Consider the following 23,501-nt stretch of genomic DNA (forward strand, 5'->3'; position numbering starts at 1 on the left):
CTTGAACTCATACTTCTACAGAGGAGTCTCTCTCTTTCTCTGTCTTTTAAATAAAAACTTTTGCTCTTGCCTCAGCGTTTCTTGGGTGTTCGATCTTCAACATTAAGGGAATGGGACTCGAACCTGGTTCTCAACACTGGTATCAACAGTGCTGTCTGGACAGGACTCTCCAGGGGACTGGCTCTGACTGTCTCATCCTGGGTCTAACAAGGACCGTGGCCTCCCTGGGGTTCAGGTAATAAAATCAACACTGTCACCCAGGGTATCACACACATGCCCTTCTAGGGACTGGCTGGTTGATGTCTCCATATCTCCCGGAGGCACCGCCCCCAGAAAACTGCTTGAAGCCATAGCAGGTGGCTTACAGGCCCCATCTCTGCCCACAGTATGCCCACCCTAGCCATTCCAGGGGCCCTTCCTTCCTTCCTTTGAAGACCAGAGGCATATCCTTACTCCCTTGGGGCAAGAGGCCATTTCCTCCTGTGATAGAACAGCAGCCCTGAAACTTCCCCAGATGCCCTGGGGCCCCTATGGGACCCTGCAAGGGGAGGTGAGGGTGGTCACTGGAAGTCAGGTGAAGCTGAGCCCCTGCCCTGGGCTGCTGTATCTATAGCCAAGTGCTTGTGCACCTGTCCACCATCCCACCTAGAGGAAGGGATCTGAGAGTACTCAGTCTTGACCTCAGTAAGCCTGAGGTGGAGATGTCAACAGACTCCAGGGTGGGCAGCACTCGTCTGGGTGGCCCACCTCAAAGCTAGCAGATTTACCAGGAGCACAGACCAGAGATCTTAGTCACACAAGGCTGCGTCCCACAGGTTTCTGATGGTCTGTTTACGGCTCCTCGCAGACAGAGTGGAGCAGGGGCAATGCCACCTCTTGGCTGGCAGTGAATCAGACACTGGCCACCTGGAAACAGAAGAGAAGATCACTGACTCCAGAAAGAGAGCCCGGAAGCCCATCTAAGTGCTTAAGGGAGAAAGAGCACCGCCAGCTGCAATGTAAGGGCCTGGGTCTCAGGTGGGATATTCTAGGTGGGGCCAAGCCTAAGATTTGCACCTGGGCAGGGGACTGTGAGTTCACCCACCACCTCTCAGCAAGGAGCCGGAGACACATAGGCAAGGAATGCTTTTATTCCATCCATCTCGCCACCTCAGAATGGCAGGTGAAGAGGAAAAGTGCATTTTTCCTAAAAGCAAAAGAATGCCAAGATGGTAAGCTGGGCCCTGTGAGGGGTGGAGGCTACTCCACGTGACCATGAGCACCCACACCTGAGGACGGTAGGGCTCGGAGAGCACCAGGACAATCCCACCCACCCACCAGGGGTGACCCAAGACCACAAGGTCACTTGCTGTGGGGTGGCTCTCTCCCTTCCCCCAGACCATACAATGGGCCATATGAGGACGGGCACCTAGACAGGGACTGGGGATTGGGGATGTGACTGGAAAGATGCTGATGGGGACAGAGTCTCTGGAACTTGAACAAGGGGCAAGGTGGGCAGGAGAACTGGTGCACGTCCTTCCAGAAGCAGACGATGCAGGGTCATGGGTGCCTGTGCTGAGGAACTGGGTCCTGTGCTGCTGGTGATGCAGTCACCCTGACCACCCGAAGGAGGGTCAGGAGAGTCCTTTTTGGCCACCGGCAGGAGAGCAGAGGGCCAGACTGGCGTGGGATGTCCTCTAGAGCTCCGGGGCCGGCTGCGCCTCGGCCTGCTCCTCCACGGGCTGCACGGCCTCCTGCACGTAGACGATGAACTCTGAGGCCTCCCCGCCCTGGGTGTAGACGGTCACCGTTTCGATGCCCTCCACGTCATCGGAGGACACCACCAGGTGGTGCTGCTCGGCCAGTTCCACAGAGGCTTGCTGGAGGGTCTCCTGGATCATGACCGTGTGGTTGGAGCTGGGCTCCTCATCAGTGACCTGGGGAAAGCGAGAAGGCAGTCACACAGGTCCACACATAGTGACGAAAGAGCTCTGGTGGATGCACAGTTCACACAGCCCAGGCGCCCGACCAGACTGCACACAGCCTCAGCCACACTGTGTGTGCTTTTGCCCCACATTCTGAAGACAGCAAGGTTCCCTGACACCAAGCAACATGGGTAGGGTCCCTCCACTGTGGCAGATGGTGGACCCAAGTTCAACCTCAAAGTCCAGGCTCTTTTCCTGGTGCCAAGCTGCTCCTGGGGCTCCCAGGAGATGTGGGGGTCACGAAAGGAGGAGGGTTGGGTGTTAGGCAGGCCTGGGCTAAGGGCCTCCTGGAGATGTGTGGCTGGGTGATGTGGGGACAAGGTTTTCCTGGGTTCTGTCTTTCCACACACTCCAAGAGCTGACATCTGCATGAACACCATACCATCCCAAGCAGAAGCAGACGCCCTTAGGACCCTCCCCAAGGCCATTACTGACATATGTGCCCTAAGCATTCAGGAGGAGGCTTGTGGATGGACACTGTCTGCCACAGTGTGGGCAGAACAGCCCTCGGGAGCATCTGGCAGTGGAGGGTCCTGCTGATTTCTACAGCCGAGCCTTTCTCATAGCTCCAAGCTGGAAGAGTCTGAGTGCGGCTGAATTCCAGCTGTGCTGAGGCCCACGTCCCTGACTCTGTCCGCTCTGGAATGTTTTTAATAACGGCTGCCTTTGATCTTGAGAAGAGGATTAAAAAACATGGGATGATTTAGAAAAAGAGTTGAGACTCTAGAACTGCAAAAATGAGCAAAGGATTAGAAAACAAGCCTGGGAGGAAGGTCGGAGGGCCTGGGACTGTTTGGTGTAGGATGACCCTCAGGCTGCTTCCCATGGCTGAGAGGTAAGCAGAAGGAGCACGTGCCCAGCCTGCACTGGCCAGTGTGAGCATCCCTCCCGCTCCTGGCTGCGAGGTCACGTCTCCACCCGCTCATGCGACAGCACTTCCTTACGCACCTCTGCCCAAGGGACTGTGGCCATCAGTTACTCCTTTATTCCTTCATCAAGATGTCTGCCATCTTTAGAGCAACCTGTACACTCCACAAGGACAGGAGTACGTCTGCCTTGTCACACAGTAAGCACGCAATATCTGCTGAGTGTCAGACACTATGATAAGCACTGAGGTGGTGACACCAGAAAACCAGTGTCCCCATGAGAGCCCAGGCTGGGAGTAGGCATGCAGCAGACTGCCAGGGGACACTGGTTCCTGGGAGGTGTGGCCTGGGCCATAGGGAGGGCATGTGGCCTCCAGGAGGCGCAGGCAGGATGGGCTTGCGCGGGCAGCCCAGTGATGTTTCTGTCTCCTCTCCTAGCTCATGATGGATACTAGGTGGCTCTTTATCCCCCTGCCCTGCCTTTCTGTGATAGGTCATGGCCACACACCCCCTGGGAAGGGTCCATTAACCCCTGTGTTATTCCAGTTGCTGGATCAACAGGTGGTCTGGGTTTGACCCAGAGAAGAAATTGGAAAAGGCAGTTCAGGGCCCCAGCAGTTCTGACACCAGGGACTGGAGAACGTCTGGACTGACAGAATCCACCAGAAGCTGGAGAGCTGCTCTGAGAGGGCACTGGTGATGGATTTAGCTGGCTTGCTGTTTTAGAGTGAGTGAAGACCTTTTCTTTTTTCTTCTTTTACTGTTTATTTCAAGTTCACTTAACTGGGAAAATGTACCATGAACTAGGACTGGAGAAGTAAACAGTGGCATGTCACTTAAAAATCCAAAGGGTATGACAGAAGATGTGATGGGAGGAACATGCAAGAAACTTCTTCTCCTTCCATGTTAATCTACTCTATGCAGAGCAAGGGTGAGGACGTGGGGTGGGCTATGCCGAGGTCCTCAGGGCTTCATGTGCCAACAAGCCCAGCACACCCAGGTAAGTGTGATGAAGGTCCTCAAGCAGACTGTGAAGAACACAGCCAGATCAACGAGCCGCCCGTTTAAGGCACACTCTGGGGCCTGGCACTTTCACTGGGCAATGTGACTGCCTTTGAGGCTGAAGCCTGAGAGGAAGCAGTCGCCCACAGAAATATTCCACTGGCTGTGCATTCTTGTTTTTGTAACATCCTGACTCCCTGCTGTCTGAGTTTGGATGGGGCTGAAATCCTGGCAAGGACGAGGGGGACCTGCCCCATGGATCCTCCAGGGGCAGGGGCCACTCCCATCCCTGCTCCCAAGGGGATGCAGTGGGTGCACACTGAGTCCTCAGGGCTGGCCCAGGAGGAAGAGAGGGCCTGGGATGGCCAGCATGTGGCCACTGCCCACATGCGGGGAAGGAGGTGAGGGTCAAAGGATGATGCCTCCTGCTTGATGGGCAAGTATGCCACATGCCCGCCATTAACTCTGTCCCCTCAGGTGGGCTTCACAGAGGCAGCACTCAAGGGGCCACAGTGCTAAAGGGTACTGCACAGTGAGCAAAGGGCAGGCACATACCACAGCCCTGCCATGGCCACCACCAACCCCACTCACCGAGCCCCCAGAGTCCATCTCCCCCTTCCAGAATGCTCCACACCATCTGATATGCTGCCTGTCCCAGCTTTGTCCCTGAGATGCCCTCTGCTGTTTTCACAATGGCCCCGGGGCTGTTCTGACCTCTCTCAGATTCCAGGACGCCACACTGCTCTTCCTCAGGCTGCTGCAAAAGCTGGAAGGTCCTGGGTCTCGGTCCTCAACGTCTCTGCAGAGACTTTTGCTTCTGGCTGAGCCAGACTCCAGTCCCAACCCTGGGCTCCAGACTGACCCTGGAGTACATGCAAGAGTGACAGGGATGGTTGTCACATCATGCCTGAACAGGGCTGTGTAAGTCACAGTGGACAGAGTGGCGTGAAAGGACGATTACGAGCAGATCTTGAGTCACTAGCTGAAAGCTGGAGCTGCACTTTGCAGACAGCCAAGTTTCCACAGAAGGGCCCTGTCTCATCCAGTCTGTGGCATCTGATGGATCAACACCCGGCCCAGGTGAGACTTCCTGAGGACTGCACTTCTTTCACAGTCCCTCTAAGTACGTCTGTTTGTCCATATTACCTTTTCTAGACAGTAAGTCTACTTACAGAGAACCCTTTCTCTATTTGCCTTGGTTTTCCAATTTCTAGCTCCAGGGTGTGTCCAACAAAATCACCACTAAATCTATCCACTGCTAATTCCCAGGGTGCAATAGAATTTCCAAACACAACGGGTTGAGCTTATTTCAGAATAAGTGATGGAGGCAATTGTAAACGTGTGTCCCACAGAGGTCCTGCTAGGAGCGTCTCTCAGCAGCAGTGTGACGGCGGCACACTCTAGCGCTCTTTCACTGTGCGTGCCAAACATCCTGACACCAGCCGGGTTCCCAGGGTCTGCCTGCTGCCTGCTGTCAGGCCTGCTTCACACGCTGGACCTTCTGTGTGGCTCTGCGATCCCTGTAGAAGCTGCCTGTACTGGTGCCCACTCTGGTCAAGCCACTACTGAGCACCCTGCACAGAGGACGAGCCGGGGACAGTGAAGGCTCGAGAGGGTCATGAGGCCTTCTGAGGAGTGCGCGCCTCTGCATTTCAAGTGTCACATGATCACCTCTGCCTCTATGCAGTCTCTATTAACCAGGTGCACCCTGCCCTGCTCCCAGGGGGCCCAGGGTCCCCTGCAGTCTCCCGGACATTCTCCTATCTTCATCCCAACTACTTAGGCACAACTGTGGCTTGGGCATGTCTGTTCTTTTTACAAATGCCAACACTGAAGGTCCTCGGGTTCTAGTGACTCACAGTCAAGTGATTGCCAAGTAGCAAGAGCTGGACCTTGGCCTGCATGACCTGAGTCCAGAGAGCTCCCTCAGCTGGTGCAGGGCAACAGTGACTAAAGGCACCGCACACTGCAGACTGACAGAATTAAATTATTGTGCCTGCCCATCCCGAGCAGGCCAAGTCTGTCCATATAGCTCTCTACCATTCTCTGTTCAAAATGCTCACCCGGGTAGCTTCATCTATTAGCACAGTCTCAACATTGCTCTCTGCGGCAGAAGTAATCTGCGTTCACAATGTCATTCCCCCTGAGATGGATCCTCCATATCCCCAGTGTTGTATCTAATGTGTCCTTCAGCTAAATCATTAGCAGCATAGAGAGCTTAGCAGAAAACCTGTGGGACCAAATAGACGATTGTTCCATCAGGTCTGAGTGCTGCTGCTCTGCCTGTATCAAGGGCCCATCTAGGATAGACCCCGAGCTCAGCACTTGGGGGAGAGGGCTCCCTGGACCTGAAGAACAGCTTTCCCTGCAGACCCTGTTTCTTTGGCTTCAACCCCCATAGTCCACTCACCCGGCAGTGTTGATGGAGTCCCCAAGGGGTGTGAGGCCTCCAGGGTGGCTCTGACCACCTTACCCTGTTCCTTCCTACTCTCTGCCTATTTTGACCCTCCTTCTCCTCCAGCTCCCCTCTGCAACTTTTGGAAAAGCTACTCCTAGCAGGTTAAGTGTCTCCCTGTTTCCCTCCTAAGGTAAGGAGAGAGCGCCCTGAGCAGCTACGTATTCCAGGCCCAGCAGCGCCAGGGTCCCCACTGATGTGACCGTGGGAAAAGCAGCAGGCCCTCTGTGGAGGAAAATGCCCATCAGCTCCAGAGTCCCAGGGTCACCCCTGATTCCACAAAGGGGAGCCCAGGCTCAGAGGGAACAATCTGCCCAGGGCCACATGGCTGGAAACTGAGTCCCGACGTGACTTGATCTGCAGAAACCCCCTGCACCAGATGACTTTGCAGCAGGCCACAAAGCAGCCAGAACACAGCGTGGCGCCTGGCACTTTGGTGGGTGATAAGCGGGATTTCCCTGGAATTATCAAACAAGGAAAGCAGCTGACACAGGACAGTGAGAGGGCAGCTCTGAGCCTCAGGGACTACATCTTCCTTGCTGCTAAGAGTGGTTGGAACAGTCTGCTGTGATGATAACAAGGGTGCGCCAGAGGCTGGGCCAAGCAGCGCGCCTCGCAGCATCAGGTCTTCACGGCACCCAAGGTCCTAGTGCCCCTGCCTTGGAGTCAGTGGGGCTCAGGCAGGAAGAGAAGCGTCCTCAACAGCTGCCACTCTGGCATGCCCACCCCCACCCCCGCCCCAGGTGCAGGCTGCGTGCTGTCCCTGCAGGTCTCTGCCTCTGATGGACACAGGACCCCAGCTCCCTGCCCACAGCACAGGAGTGAGGCAAGTGGAGGTGGCATGTTAGGGGACACACATCTTCTTCCTGATTCTCCACTAGCCTCCTGTTCAGTACGGAGACTCTGAGCGCAGTACAGGGTAAACACATCTGCAGCACACCTTTCACCCACGGCTCTCAGAACACTGTGCAGTGCCCTCCTGGGCCCAGTGCCCTTGCCTGGTGAGGCCCTCATCAGCGATCACTGAACGGTGCTCATGACTCAGTGCTCATGAGTCACCAGAGCTGCCAGGCTCCAAGCGAGCTAAGTCAAACCAGCACGCTGCTGTTGGCGTTGCTACTTTGTGGCACTGGGGATGAAACCCAGGACCTCAAGCATGCTAGGCAGGCGCTCTGCCACTGAGCCACATTCCCAGCCTTTGTTCATTTTATTTTGAGACAGGGCCTTGCAAAGCCGCCCAGACTGGTCTTGACCTCGGGATCCTGCTGCCTCACCCTCCCAAGAGCTGGGAGCATAGACGTGTGCCACCACATCCAACTCTGCACATTATTTAAGCTTGGCTCTGCATACATAATACATGATGTCTAAAGAAAGAAGTGGAGAAAGCCCTCTCTTGGCCCTAAAATGAAAAGAAATCAGAAAGACGCACAGTGGGATGGCATCGGTTTGACCCATATTCGGCTTGTGACCCTTTGAAGGGTACCTCCACTTAGAGGCTGCCCACGCTCTCAGGGCCCTCCACAAGCCCACGCCCTACCAGGCACTGGAAGATGGCGAATGCCTTTGCCTCAGGGACCCCAGGGGGAGGGTCTGCTTAGGACAGTGATTGTCCTTTGTGCTTTCAGGAGAAGAAGGCTCATCATCGTCTCTGCCACCGCCACTGCCAGCACAGAGGCTGATTCACTTCAGGCACTTCATTTCAAATCCATTTTAAATTAGTTGACCAGGTTCCCATTCATTAAACTGTGTCTTGGGGAATAACCCTTTCTCAGATGTCATTAATGTCCATGGAAGGGAAGGCTCCTGGGGCCATGTCCCAGGAAATGAACAGAGAAGCCACTGTTTATCCTCCACTCACTGGCACTCCTGCTGTCCAGGATTAGTTCTCAGGACTTGTGGGAGTTGGTCCCAGAGCTGGCTCTCTGTGATTTGGGGGAGGCAGACAGGACTCAATGCCAGCAGGAGGACACAGTCATTGTCAAGATCATCAACACGGAGAATAAGCAACCCTCATGGGCAGGGCTCAGTGACATAACCTCCCAGGAGGAGGACAGCTGGATGTGGGCAGCTAGCGTGTGAGCGCGTGAGTATTTACATGAGTATGTGTCTGCACTTGCACACTTGTGCATGTCCATGTGCATGCAGGATGAAGCTATGGGGAAGTGTGTGCATTCTGTGTTCATGTGTAAAGGTGAATATATGCATGCACACGGGTGTGTGTGTGTGTGCATGTCTGTGCACACGTGTGGGTGGAGTCTGGGCGTGGCTTTGTGCACAACCCATATCGTGTGCAACTCTAGATCTCCAGCAGAGGAAACTGCTCCTAGCTTAAACATCCTTTTCCACTCTCCCCATCTGTTATGGTTTGGATGTAAGGTGTCCCCCAAAGGCTCAGGTGTGGACAATGCAGGAAGGTTTAGAGAAATGTATGGGCTATGAGAGCCTTAACCCTATCAGCGAGTTAATCCCCTGGCGGCATTAACTGAATGGTAAGTGAAGGCAGGTGGGGTGTGGCTGGAAGAGCAGGGACCGGTCCTTGGGATACATATTTTGTATCTGGCGAGTGGAGTCTCTCTGTCTGCTTCATGACCATCACATGAGCTGCTATCCTCCACCAAATCTTCCACCATGATGTTTGGCCTCACCTCGAGCCCTGAGAAATAGACCGGCGATCTGTGGATTGAGACCTCTAAAACAATGAGTCCCCAAATAAACTTCCCTCCTCTGTAATTGTTCTGGTCAGGTCTTCTAGTCACAGCAGTGAAAAACCTGACCAAAGTCCATCCCATCTTATTAAACTACCTACTCTTTGTGTTCAGTTACTTCTCAAGATGACCTAAACAGGCAGGCCCACTGCAGTTCCAGAGGATTTGGATCCTTTATCTCAATTTCACACAGCTCTGTGAGGAAGGCAGGGCAGGGAGGATTCCCACCACATCCTTTGAAGCGGGGGAGCTGAGAGAGTTTACAGGATCTCTCAGCTGGTAATGGATGATTCCAGAATTTGAAGCTGTGCACAGAGCATGGAGGTCCACAGTTTTGCTAGGTGGTTCTCTGTACTGTACACTAGCTCCCTGCAACCCTTGGGATAAGGTCCCAGCTCCCCCACTGCACAGGCAGGACCTTCCTGCTGATCCCTGCCTGCACCCCCACACACTCTCTTTCCTGCCTCTGCACTTCCCTTCCACTTTTGCTCCTCCACCAGCCTGAAGCCCCAACCACACCCTTTCCCTATCTTGCCCTTGGGAACTCAGGTACACGACCCCACTCCAGGAAGCTCCCAGGCTCCCTGAGCCACTGTTCCTGCAGAGCCCTGTGTTGATACCTGCCATATGTTCACCACCCAGGGGTGGTTTTGTTTTGGTTTTTTTTTTTTGATACTAGGGATCGAACCCAGGGGCTTTTAGCCCCTGAGCCACACCCCCAGCCTCTTTTTATATTTTATTTAGCGACAGGGTCTCCATGAGTTGTTTAGAGCCTTGTTAAGCTGCTGAGGCTGGCTTTGAACTTGCAATCCTCCTGTCTCAGTCTCCCGAGCTGCTGGGATTACAGGTGTGTACAGTGGGCACAAGGTACAGGAGGCCACAGAATGGTGTCCCTCACAGTCACACACCACTCCCTCCTCACCTGCTCCAGGCAGGCTTATGCCTGGTCCTCCCTGGACCTATCCTGTCCCTGGAGCCTGGCTGCCATCCCATCTACCACTCTTCCCGCTGCCTCTGCTCAGCCTCTGGCAGCAGCTGCCTCCAACTCTTTCCCTCCTCCACTCCCTCTGCACAGTTCTCTCCCCTCCTACTACCGCCCAGCACCCAGCGTGTCCTCTGGTCCTTGCTACATTCCACCTCCTCTTCTGGACCTGGAGCAGAGCCCCTGCGTCCAGCAGGAACCACTTCTCTGTCTACATCCCTTCCCTACAGCTTCTCATCCACTCACTTCAAATGTGGGCTTCAGGCTCATGACTGCCAGACCTCTTCCCTGACATGCAAACATGCAGAGCTTACTCCCTGCTGGACGCATCCTCCTGGACGTCAAAGGCGACTTCCAAGTTTACAGCTGAAATCCAACTACTCACTTCCACCCATCCCAAGGCTCCTCCCTCCCTTAGCCTCCTCTGGGCAAGAGGCATCACCACCTGCCCAAGAGGCCAAAAGCTCCGAAACACCCGTGGCCTCCTCTCCCATGAACTCCGTGTCCACAGCACCAGCAGGAGCGGCTGGCTTCTCCATGAAGCCGCAGTCGGCGCTCCCAGCCCGCTCCTCCGCAGGCACGGGTCTGATCACAGTGTTCTCAGGCAACCGCTCACAGCCACGGATCAGCACTCGAGTGGGCATCTCAGCTCACCTCCTAGAGCCACCAATACAGGGTGGCATTCAGTCAGACTGAGGCGCACATGTAGAAGATACCGCGGTCTGAGATGGCACCAAGAGCAAGGTGAGCAAATGGTGAGTGCAGCTGCTGTAGAGTCAGCTTGGACTTCCCAAGAGAGGAACCAGCTGCCATCCCAAGCTCTTCTCAACCACTCTCATGTTTTAGTGAGTTATTTTGCAGCTGTGACCAAAAGACCTAACAAGAACAATTTTAGAGGAGGAAAAGTTTATTTTGGGACACATGATTTCAGAGGTCCCAACCTGAAGATAGTGGCTCCATTGCCCTGGGCCCCAGATGAGGCATGACATCATGGCAGAAGAGTGTGGTGGAGGAAAACAGGTTGGGACATGACCACCAGGAAGCAGTCAGAGAGCTCCTTCACCACGGACAAAATATAAACCCCAAGGGCACGCCCCCATCAGCCCAGCTCCTCCAGCCATAGCCTACCTGTCCACACTTACCATCCAGGTAATCCCCATTAGAGAATTAATCAAGACTAGGTTAAGCTCTCATAATGTAGTCATTTCACCCCTAAACTTTCTTGAATCGTCTCACACATGAGCTCTTGGGGGAAACTTCACATCTAAACCATAACACCTTCAAGTCACAATGTCTCACCTGAGGACAACCTTAAGGAAGCCTCAAGACCCATCAGACATCACTCAAAGACAGCTGCCTAGCCATCTGTGCTAGAGAAAATGTAGGGCCAAAAAGCTGCCTGTGTCTTCTGATACATAGCATGATGTCATTTGAGGGGACAGCTGGACATGCTGTCAGTCCTGGGGGGCTGGGACTGACAACAGGATACAGAATATAGTTCCTTGTTTTCCAGAACTGAGGATAGCTCCCTGTTGCTAATGCTATCCTGTTGTTCCAGGAGCACCATATTGGGGTTCCCATCTCTGCCGGGGCTCCCTCTTGACTTCCCTGCGATCCTACATTCAGACAGCAGGAACATCTCCCCTTCAGGAGTCTGGGGAAAACAGCCCCGCCTTCCCAGCTTCCTCGCTGCCCGCCCCCTGAGGGGCTACTCCACCTGGCAGGCCTGGAGAGGAGATCACACTTGCCACTGGCCTCCCTCTCCATCCTGCTGTCTTCTGTTGGACTCCTCTCCCTGCACTGTGCAGGAAATCTGTGATCCCAGAGGCACAGCCCTCCACCCTCTGCGCGATGCTCAGGAAGATGTGCGGGTGGTGGCAATGCACAGTCATAAGGACTAAACAAATAGCAACAACAATGCTGTTTATGACGGTCTGAACCTGGAACCTAACTCTGAGTTGCACATAAGCACAGAATGCTTTGTGTGCAGTTTCAGAGAAGTACGCCCCTGTGCACACTGAGGGAGGCCTGCGTAGGAAAGCTCCCAGTGTTTGCAGGCTGCTCGCCACGTTGGATCACCCCCAGACACCACCTTCACTCAGCCTGGCTGGAAGCTGGTGCACCCATTGCAGACTATGCTCAGGTGATGATGAACTTAGCAGCTTAAAACAACACAGCTTTATCTACAGTTCTGGGGTTCAGAAGCCTGAAATCAACACATCAGCAGGGCTGTGTTCCTCCTTGGTTTCTCCAGCTTCTAGGGGCCCCCTGTCTCCCCTTGGCTTGTGGCTCCTTCTACCTCCAAAGCCAGCAGTGGCTGGGTAATCCCATGATGCTGCCCCTCTGATTTTGACTCTTCTGTCCCATATAAAGGCAGCAATAAGCTTGAGCCCACCCGTAGAATGCAGGTCAACCTCCCCACCTTAAATTCAGCCAGTCAGCAACTTTCATTCCTTCTTGCCATGAAGAACCTACCATGCACAGGTTCTGGGGATGGGGCCCTTAGCATCTCTGGGGACCACTGTTCTCTGTCTCTTAGGCAGTTATGGCTGAGTAGTGACATACTTGAAGTCTTACTGCTGTGCTGTAAGTAACTGAATCTGCTTCTCCTTGCCATTACGGTAAAGACACTGGTGTGATTTCTTTTTGGCATGCATGTGTAGCATCTATGAATTTCATCTGGGATGGTAACAGATGTTACAAAACACTCGTCATTCAGTAGGAGCACACGTCTGTGGGGTGGAGACCCTGTGAACCAGGTCAAGTTGCCCGCCTCCTGAGATGACCTGCCCTGCTGTGTCCAGCTCTGTTGAGACTAGAAAGCCAGGCTGGGCTCCAGCCCATCCTCCTCTCCACAGAGCTGTGCTCTTGTTACAGCCTGAGCTGGGCCTCGTTGCTCAGTGTTCCCGTACCCCGAGATCAGAGGAAGGGCTACGGTGAAGTGTTTCTTACGAGAGGGTGCCAACATCTTCTGAGTTCCCTTTCGTCCCGGACACTCCCCGACTCCAAGACGTGGTAAGAGTCAGAGGGCTATAGACAAAAAGCTCACTAGAGCCAAGCAGAAGAACAAGCAAAGAACCCCAAAGCCGGCTCTTCCAGGTGACACCACGGGGGACGTTCAGGCTCCAGGCAGGAGCTTACCCTCCAAAGCAATTAGGGCTTCTCCCACTGCTTAGACTACAGCCACACCACAGCCCCCTGCATTGAGGGTGGGAGGCAGAGCCACTTCATGAGGGTCAGAAGCACACGTTGGCCTTCACAGCCCTGTGCTCAGAGCAGAGTCACACGTGTCAGAAAGAAGGAAATGGCAAATACAATCCCAAATTTATGTGGAAAGAGATGGCATAAGTGAATGTGGTTTGTAAAAAAACCCCCATAAATTCCTAGCTGTAGAAATATGTATGTACAGACCAAACAAAAACGGGGGTGTTATCTGCAAGAAACCTGTGGGAATATCAAGATATTCACAGGCAGGAAGAACCCATTACAGATGTCAAGGAAGACTGAAAGCCTAAAAGGGAGAGGGCGGCGGGGAGTGAGGAGGCGAGATGGCTCACAGAGGGGCCGGCACACTGCCTGCCCTGCTGCCGGTTTTTTCTTGATTGTATGTAGACAGCAGACTTTTCTGGAAATACATGCCACACATGGTCCTAAGCCTGCACTGTAATGGCTGCCTGCTGACACTCATTTCCCTGCGAGTATGTCCTGGGTCTGAGGTGCTGAGCCTCCCAGGGGACGGGCAGCTGCAACCCTGTCTGCTGAGCAGCAGAGCCCTACACAGAGGGGCACCACTGCAACGTGACATGTCCACCAGCGGCTGGCCCAAGCCACAGGAGAAGGGCCAGCTCCCTTTGTTGTGAGAGGGACCTGCGAAGGGAGAGAGGCGCCACCGGCCTCTGCACTGCAGGAGAGGACAGAAAGGTCTCCACGCGCTGCAGAGCAAACAGGACTCACCACCGGGACACCTCGTACTCCTCTGGTTCGGGAAATGGGTCTAAAAAAGACCACCCTTCTCCTGCAACAGGCCTCTAATTCTCTTAGAGTGTGCTGTGTGAACAAAGAGAAGCAGAGGGGGTGGTGCCTGGCACAGGACTCCCCATGGCTGCTGGATGGCAGCCCTTCTGGGAGGAAGCTGCACTGAGCAGAACTCCCCATGCGCCTGCACTACCCTGTGCTTAGCACGCGCTCCTCAGGGTAGGTGCACCACAGACACCGCGCTGTGTCACTCTAGTATCCTAGCGTGTCCCTCAGGACTATTTTAAACCCCACTAGAACAGATGGCACTGCAGCCACAGTGGGGAAGGAGGCAGGCGGCAGCTGATGGCTGGAGCGCCTGCTGCTATTTAGACAGGATTTCTGCGCACGGCCTTTCCTTTGCTGACCTTTAAGCACACCGTTGGACTTCCAGTTCTCAGTCCACATACTGCGGGCAGGGCCCCTTCATCGCCAGGTGCTCGCACGGGGGTCTCCTCCCTACCTCTCCATCTAGCCTGGAGACCCCCCAGGGCCAGGCCGGCCTCCCTCCTCTCCTCAGTGGGGGTCATTCTGCTGCGCCCCTCAGCAGGAAGCACCCACATGCCCCGTCTTCACAAAGCCACCCAAGCACCCATCCCTGCAGGCCCAGCCTCCCTCTCTGCCCGGGTCCTGTCAGGCTGGTGCAGCTGGCAGTCACGAGGCAGGGTGTTATTGTCCCGCCCCCGAGGTGCCCCTTCCAGGCCAGGGGGGGAAGCCCTGGCGACTTTCCTGGGCTGACTTTCCCCCCGTCCGGCGGTCGGTTTTCTCTAGCAGTTTTCTGCCTGTCCTCAGACATGAGTGGAAGAAGCCGCAGCAAGACCCCAGAGGAGCCCTGCTGGACAGCAGGGTGGAGGAGGACAGTGCGGCGGTGAGAGCCAGGCCGGCCCGCCCTCCCAAGGCGGAAATCCAAGCCCAGCCCTATGGGGGTCACAGCTTTGTCTCAAATTTGTTTATCATGAGGCAACACCATCCACCTAAATCACTCAGCACACTTAACAAACGCAAGATGTTAGTAGCAAGCCGAGCCGTGAACAGAAAAAGAGACTGTCAACCCCTTCTTACTTTGAGCCCCACGCAGCTCCGAAGTCGCCCCGCAGGAGCTGGGGTGAGGAGTCTAAGATCCGAGGTTAGAGCCCACGGGTGCCACCCCACTCACTGAACACTGGACCACCTGCCCTCGCTACTGTGGCTCCCTCAGGTAGGAAGATCCACCCAAACCAGACTCCCTCTGGGCCTGCTCCCAGATCCGTGTGCTTCTGGTTAAGCTCCCAGCCCCAGCTCCCCTGCACTTGGGGCAACGTGCCTCAGCACCAGCCTTTCCAAGTCAGCCTCTGCCTTGCCTAGCTGCGGCTGCTGTGACAAAGCACCTTAAACAGGGTGGCTTATATACAACACAGGTTCATCTCAGTTCTGGAGGCTGGAAGTCTGAGATCAGGGTGCCAACATGGTTGGGCTTGTTGAGAGCCCTCTTCCAGGTGGTGGACAGCTGATTGCCTTTGTGTCCTCACCTGGAGGGAGGAGTGTGCGCCCGCTCTCTAGCCTCCTCCTCTAAGGACACTAATCCTATCCATGAGGGCTCCATCTGTATGGCCTGATCACCTTCCAAAGGCCCCCGCCTCCAAACTCCGCCCACCACATTGGGAGCTAGATTTCAACACATGAATCCTGTGGGGACACAAACATCCAGTCCACAGTGGCCTCCCTAGGACCTGCCCTGAGGTCAGACTGCCTCCACTACTAGATGTTGTAAGGCATCAGGTAATTTGAGCCACAACCTTGTTAATCTAGTGTAACTGCCTGCGTGGAGCAACAAGTTCCCCTGGAGAGAGGCAGCGTCCTTCCCACCTGGGCTCCAGGTGCCCAGCAGAGAGCCCACATGGTGCCCGATGCTTGCTGGATGGGTGCCACCCAAGGGGAGAGAGTGGGGCTGAATTCCACATGCAGTCAGGGCTTAGGGAACGCGCTGTGTCTGTAATGACACAAGCTAAGATTTTATCAGAAGCTTAGCAGCAGCAGGCTCAGGGGCAACTGCTTCATTTGCATCATCCACACGAGAAACCCCTGGGGCAGGCTAAAAAATATTTTAACATTTTACAGAGAAGGAAACAAGTTCAAAGAGCAGCACTTTGTCCAAGGTCAAGTGCTATCAAGTGAGATCTTGGCTCAACCCAGGCTGTCTCACTGTGCCGCTGGCTCTACCAGGGGCTGCTGCACCCTGTGCCACAGGCTTGGGAGACACTGCTTGCTCTGCCACCTGGCAAGGCACCCCAGTCAGCCTGGAGCTCACGAGCCCTCCCAGCAGCAGCAGCTGCCTCCCTCCCACCTGCCCTCTGGTCCGTGGTTCAGAACACTCAGCAGCCTCCACACTACGCCAGCAATGATCCAAGCGCTGGAGAGCCTGGAGGTGGGCGGGACCAGGTCTCCACCCACTTGCAAGAGTTTCAGCTGGAGGGAGAGAAGCCAGATGGCCACACTAAGATGACCAAGAACCGGGCTCGCGGGTGGCCTGCCCTCCCCCACTTCCACCACTGCCCAGAGCGGAGAAGAGTGTTGGCCCCTTGGGGGGAGGATCCCATTCTGATGGTCCACACTGACCACAGGTGCACTTCTTTCTGGGGTAACTACTTCCATGTGGAAGCAGCTTCTCCCAGATCTTCCACTTCCTGTGGTCAGCACAAGTGGGGTGGGTCTCCCCCCAGAGGACGGCCACTCCACTATTCTCCCACAGGTTGGGTGAGGTCAGGGAGTGACCTTAGGGCCCCTCAGATCTGAATCTCCGCTCCTGGGGAAGCAGAAGCCCACAAATGGCTGCAGCCTTTCCTTTGAGCAGAACCCCATGCTGCGAGGCGCTACAGGTACTGTGGAAGTGGCTGATGTAGAATCACAGGGGCGCTTTTTCCCCATTTGCCTATTATTTAGTGCCTGGGTTCATTTTCTAAGGCTGCTTAACAAAGTCAACACAACGGGAGTGGCATGGAACAGTTCAAATCCTTCCCGTTTTCTGTGCTAAAGTCTGCCACCAGTTCTCCACCCGTGACTCAGGGATTTGATTAGGCCCAGGTGGCTAAGCCTCTCAGTTAGGACCCACTGTGTGGCCTACAACCAATGGTGGTGACAGCTCATCATATTCACAGGTCCTAGAGAACAACACTCCTACAGATCTGAGAGGCTGAAGAGGCTTATGGAGGATCTTGTGAGACTGGCCAAGGGCAGCTGGGGCAGAGGCCATAGCTGCGCACATACTTGAAGGTGTTTGGGATTAGCTCGGTAGGACAGCGGGAGGGAAGGCATCCCAGGGCTGGTGTGTGATGAGCAAGTAGAGGAAGGGGAGATGGGAGGCAGGTGTCCATGGGGCCTGGCAGGCCCAGAGGTTCTAATCTGACTTTACGGACCCTTCTCAGGTCACTGGAGGGCTCTGGGTGAAGGATGTCGTGATGGATTACACTGAAAAAACTCAGCTGTCCTCCTTCGGGTAAGGCAGACCTCAGAGGAGCAGCGACAACACGGTGTGGCCAGAGAAGAGTACTCCAGACAGGGGAAGAGACTGACGATGGAAATGGGTGTGTCTTAAGCTCTGACTTATGCTTGAGGCACATGGGATGCTGGGAAGGTGCAGTCTGGCAAGGCAGGCCTGGGGCGGAGCCAGTGACTCTGCATTCTAAGAGGCCCCCAGTGCTGATGCTGCTGGCCCAGCTGGAACTGCATTTTGGCTTGGATAAAGGCAGCAGCCATGGAGACAGAGGGACTATTTGAGACATGATGGAGATGAAGGCCAGAGAACATGCTGAAGGTCAGATGTGGGGGTGGAGAAGCAAAGAAATCAGGACTGAGCACCCAAGTAGCTCTCGTGGGTAACGTGGAGAGGAGGGGAAGGGCAGAAAGTGGAGCATTCTAACTCAGGGGACTTCCTCTGGCCAGGGTGGAGACTACTACCCCCTGGGAATGTGAAGCAGCAGGGGCCAGCTTGGAGCTGCACTGTCCAGGGGCAAAGCCAAGGAAGGCCAGTTTCACCTCGCATGCTGATGGGCTGACAGCTCTGGCCCCTTCCGCCAGGGCATACAGCCCTGGGCCCAAAGCTGGGACAGACCAAGCGATCTCAGCCAGCTAGGTGAACTTCCAGGGAGCACCGTCAGGGAGGACAGGAATCACAGAGGAGGTTAGGATGCCGACTGGGACCAGGCACCACACAAGGAGCAATAAACTTAGCAGTATTAGAATTCAAATGAAGTGGGATTCTGCAGAGAGCACCAGCCACAGCCGCAGCCTACCGTGGACTAATCATGGGAAAGTGGGGCTTGGGAAAAGGAAGAGAAGGGAGAAGCACAGTTCAACAGGCTAGCATCCTCGGCGGGGTGACATGGGAAAGGGGCCTGAATGGGATAGAGAGAGGCCTTCATGGCTCAGTTTTCTCGACATTTCCCATATGGCCACAGACACATCATGGGACTAATTACTTTAATGATTTCACAAAATAATGGAATTTCAGTAACTACCATGGCATAAGAGGGCTCAGTAAGTTGTCTGACAAAAGAATTTTGAAAACAGAATGTGGCATGTCAAGTCATCAGAAATTATGCCAGAAACAGAAATCTCTGAAAGAGTTTTATTTAAGACAATGAAAAAGAAAAGCTTCAAACAGCTAAGGGAGGACCAAGGAAGGCCTACAAAGGACAAGGGGTGGTGTTAAGTGATGAAAGTAAGCCATCGCCAAGAGGCCGAACGAGTTTTCTGTCCCTGCGTCTATAAGCTGAAAGTCACCACCCAGAGGCTGCAGAAAACACCTTCTGTAGGGAATGGGAAGGATGATCAGACTTTACGAGGCTACCTATATGTATAACTAGGAGCTGGATATAATTAAAGCTGGCAGAGCCCCAGGAGCAAATAAATTGTACTGTGAAGTTCTTCAGGCAGAAGCCAAAGCTCATCAACCAACCAAAACCTGCAGCTGAAAAGTGGTTATCGTAGTAAGGCCGCACTGGGGGAAGCATCCTCAGTGAGACTTTGGCATTTCACATAGATCCAAAGAGCTGCGAATCAGACAACAAAAGTTAAACCTGGATCACAGACACCTGCTCAGTGTCCAGGTTGTGTGCCTGCGCATCCAGCATTAGATCACCTGGGCTTAGGCAGCCCGTGCCTTCAGTCCCTGTGACAGGCAACAGCTCAGATTGCCACAAAGGCCATCTGGGGTCCATTTGCACGGGTCTTCCAAAGGTGCTTAATCCATCATGACTATGAGGAGTGACAGGAGGCAGAAAATGCAGTATGTGTGTGTGCATATGTATGTGTAAGCATGTATGTGTATATACATGTGTACGTGTATGTACATGTGAGCATTTTGTGATCGTAGCAAAATAATAGAGGAATATGGAAAGCGGAGGAATATGGAAAGTGTGCATGTGTATGTGCATTCATGTGTATGCATGTATTCATGTGTATATGAATGTATTTGTGCATATGCACATGGGTGCTGTGTATGTGTATGGATGTGTGTATTTGTGTGTGCATGCATGTGTGCATGCACTGCATGTTTGTGTGTGCATGTGTGTATGCAGGTGTGTGCATGTGTGTGAGTGTGTGAGTACACTTTTTTCTTCATCTTTCAGGAAGAATCCTTAGATGAGCCACAACAAAGACCAAAAGCCACAAGAGGAAAATAGTCAATGGTACAACTCGAGGGTGCTGGATGTCCTGCTGTTATGATGTGTCACACACACAGGCAGCAGGGCACACAGGTGGAGGAGGCGCTGAAGGGAAAGGAAACAGGAGGAGGAGACAAGCTAGGGATACCTCCCCTTTTCTCCACCACGTGGAATCCCTGGAAGTCAGGGAGAGACTGTCTAGGGTATGCCTCTGTGAGGGAACAGAAAGGTGAAATCCCATTTCCTCATTACATAACTGAGTTTAAACGGATAATGGAAAAGGAAGGACTTCACTCATCCTTCTACCGGCAGAGGAGAGACTATGCTTCGGCCCACTTCAAGGCAACTCGGATGGCACATCTCCTAGACCAGGATCTTTCAAGGGTTCTTCAGCCAGGCCTTTTGCTACACATTTAAAATCAAATTAATACAACAGAGTGGTTGTTTTAAAAAATGATAATGAAGTACTTTGAAGCCTCTCCGCTTTCCATACTCCTCTCTATTATTTTGCTATGATCACGACGAAATGCTCAACACTGCCCAAGGGAGGGCCTGGGTCTGGGCTCCCCTTGCAGAACCAGGCTTCTCTCAGCCCAATGGCTGCACTTGAGAAGTCCCCCCGAGGGCAGTTTCTCCCCAGCAGATGCCCTGGTCCAGATGCACAGTGAGAAAGCGGCTCCGGGACCCAAAGCCTCAGGCCTGGAACTCTAACAGGGCAGACTGGATGTACACGTCTTTGCCAACAGGCTACTGGTTTAGGAGAAAAGCAGATATAACGAACAGCAAATAACAGTGATCAGGGTTTCCTAGTAAGCACTAGAACTAAGCTCTGCACACTGGGCCAGGGAGTGCCTCTGCTCTCCTCAACCTCAGTCTCCAGTGCCAACCCACAGCCACCCACCTGGGGATGACAAGGGCGGGTGGCAGCAGCTGGGAGAAGGTGGGTTGGTACAGGCAGACCTGGGATTCCTGACATTTTGCCCATTTTCTGCTCCTATAACAGATACCACCGCCTGCCTAAGTTACAGAGAAAGCTCCCTGTGGCTCGCAGCTCAAGAGACTGGATGTCCACTGTCAGGGACCAACCAGTAAGTCCTCCTTAGTGCATTGAGACTAGGCAGACGGCATTGAGCCACGTTAGAGGACAGAGGGAGGGAGATTCTGAGATAACCAACCTACTCTTAAGAGCCTCACTCTCTTCAGGAGGGTGGTGACCCCAGAACTGAATCCCCTCTTAAAGGCCCCATCCCACAATATTGTTATAATGGCAATTAGACTCCAACATGACTTTTGGGGGGAAAACTCAAGCTATAGCATTTGCCTTGATTTGTTTGTTCATTTATTTTTATTTTTTTTATTTTTTATTTTTTTATTTTTTTTTTGTTTTGTTCATTTATTTTTAAATCAACAGTTTGGTATGTGGGAAGCAGGCCGGGATTGTGAAAGAGCCCAGGGCTAGGCAGAGGGTGCCTGCGGGTCAGAGGCAGACTTGATCACTCCTTCCTGCCACTCTCCACCACAAGGCACCAGCAGACTCGTTGGAAACATTTAGCACAGGAGAGAAAACAATAAACAGAAGAGTGGCAATGCCGGGGGCACTGGAGAGCTGGGAATGGACAGGCAGTAGGCCTGACACCTCTCCACACATGAGCCAGGGGCAGGCAACTCTAGGGCTGAAGATCAGACGTCCCTGTGTGGACAGAGATGCAGGCCTGTGGTCAGTAGTATGAAATATTTACGCCCTTGGAAGGCAAGTATGACACCAAGCATCAGATGCACAGAACAGGGTCAGGTGCTCCACAGAGGGCCCTGGGGTGCTGTGGCTGTGATGGCACCTCCTGACCTGACACCCAAGATCTGTGCCAGAGAAGATTCCTGAGCCCTGAGCCGAGGTGTCAGCTGTGGCAGAAGTATAGACCTACCCACATGTGTGCACTCCTGCAATTTCCAAACCACCACGAAATCTGTGACCAACATCACCTCCATGACACCTGAGAATTCACCTGAGGGAGCCATAACCCTGGAATGAGTGACAGCCCTGCACTCTGAACTCACTTGTGCGTGTGAAGGTTAATTTGATTGTCAACTAGACTGGCCACGAGGTGCCCAAGGATTTGACTGCATGCTACTCTAGATGGGCACTCTACCATGAGAGTGGTTGTGGGTGAGACTGACATTTGAACTGGCAGACTGAGCTGAAGCAGATGGGTGGGTCTCATGGGTTGGAGACTTGGTTTAGGAAGGCTGACACTGCCATGGTGGTGATACTGGTCTGGGTGTCCCCCAAAGGCCTATAACTGAAGGCCTGGTCAACAGGTTGGCACTACAGAGAAGTGATGGCACTTACAGGAGATCCTGGGGTCACTGGGGGTGTGTCCTCACAGGGGCCTGGGGGAGCACTGTTTGCTTCTATACAAGCTCCTGCCATGTGTCACCTTCTGCCACCCTTACCACAGGCCGCAGTGGGTCCACCTGATCTTAGACTGAACCTCTGAAATTGTGAAGCAAAAGAGCCCTCTCTGCTTCACGGTAAGTAGGATTCACTATGAAGGTATCTTGTCATAGTGGTGGAGAGCTGACTGACTCTTCCCCAAGTAAGAAGGAAGTCCTTCTGCTGAGCCATCTTGGAACTGGGTGTTGTCTTCCCTCCTTCAGTCTCAGTTGACAAGTCACCTCCAAACCTGAACTATACCGTTGGCTCTCCGGGACCTCAGCTTGTTGATGGCAGGTCTTGGGATGTGTCAGCCTCCGCCATCACGTGAGTCAATGGTGCTGTGTCTCTGGATTGCTCTCCCAAACACAGCACGCTTTCTCACCAGTCTCAGCAGGGGTTGGCGGTCACCGCTTGCTGGAGGGAGTTTGGCAAAGTGCACGCCACTGGACGGCTGCAGCTGGGCTGAGCTATAGGAGGCGGGGCCCTGCACAGGGGAAGGTCACCAGTATGTCACGCATGGCATCTGAACTGAAAGAGTGTCTCACTGAAGTTATTTGGTTTTTTAAAAGGTACACAAAGAACAACAGATGATTCACACCATTTCACCTGCAGTTCAGAGACCTTCTCCCAGAGAGACCGTCCCTCACCTGAGGGGTCAACACCCACAAAGCTCCCAGTATCCCCTGAACCTTCCGTAGTAAGAAACAACAACAAAGGTTTTTAAGAATAAAAAGCTCCTGGATTATCAAATCCTCTTGACCTTGACAAGAAGCAGCTACACTGTGAGAGGGCAGGTTCCTCACCATGAAAACCCTGAGGAGGAGGGCAGGGCGAGCTGGCCCTGCTGATGACAATGACAGCGGCACAGTCCCAGAGAGGCACGGCTGCACTGGGCCACCTCCCCTGGAGGATCCCTCGCCCTCTGCGGTGACAGGCTCATGAGGGCCTGCACGGTCCTCCCTCCCACTGCACCCCTCGCCCCCAAGGCACCAGGATCATTCACACACACAGTAAAGGTACCATATTTCACGTTCCTCAACTGCCACAAAAGCTCCTCACCACCTCATTCGTCTGTCACTCACTGAAGTACCCCCGAGTGCTGAGGACAGCACTGGCCGGAGGGAGCAGCCTGGGCGGTGTGCGCTGAGTGAAAGAGCTTTTGGGTCTTCACAGCAGCCCAGTGTGAGCAGAGGCCTCCCACAGGATGCCCTGTCCTGGTCCCTGGGCCTGTGAACATGTCACCGCACACAGCACAGGGGACTCTGTGGCTGTGACTGCACCAGGCATCTGTGACAGGGAGATTATACTGGGTGAGACATCGGGAGGATCTGGGTCGGGGTAATCACAGGGGTGAGAAGGGGAGGTAGAGAGGTAGAGTAAGTGGATGTAAGAACTCAGTCTGCCCTGGCAGCTGTGCAGGGGCAGGAAGAACCAGGA

The 23,501-nt window shown here is 53.9% G+C and overlaps 1 protein-coding gene across 3 annotated transcripts in view; it reads right to left on the bottom strand.

Moving 5' to 3' along the window:
* Positions 1-1,110: 1,110 nt before the first annotated feature.
* ZFAT (zinc finger and AT-hook domain containing) overlaps positions 1,111-23,501 on the bottom strand; it is a 205,147-nt gene continuing 182,756 nt past the window's right edge. For 2 of the 3 annotated variants that reach the window (XM_079134761.1, XM_079134763.1), the window contains one exon: positions 1,111-1,916. In XM_079134761.1, coding sequence (XP_078990887.1) covers positions 1,677-1,916 — 240 coding nt within the window. In that variant the 3' untranslated portion in view covers positions 1,111-1,676. Of the gene's footprint in view, positions 1,917-21,672; positions 22,549-23,501 lie in introns of those variants that run through there. The other variant, XM_079134762.1, reaches the window with a different exon arrangement.

Source organism: Sciurus vulgaris, assembly GCF_902686455.1.
Source record: "Sciurus vulgaris genome assembly, chromosome: 1".
Classification (NCBI taxonomy): Eukaryota; Metazoa; Chordata; class Mammalia; order Rodentia; family Sciuridae; genus Sciurus; species Sciurus vulgaris.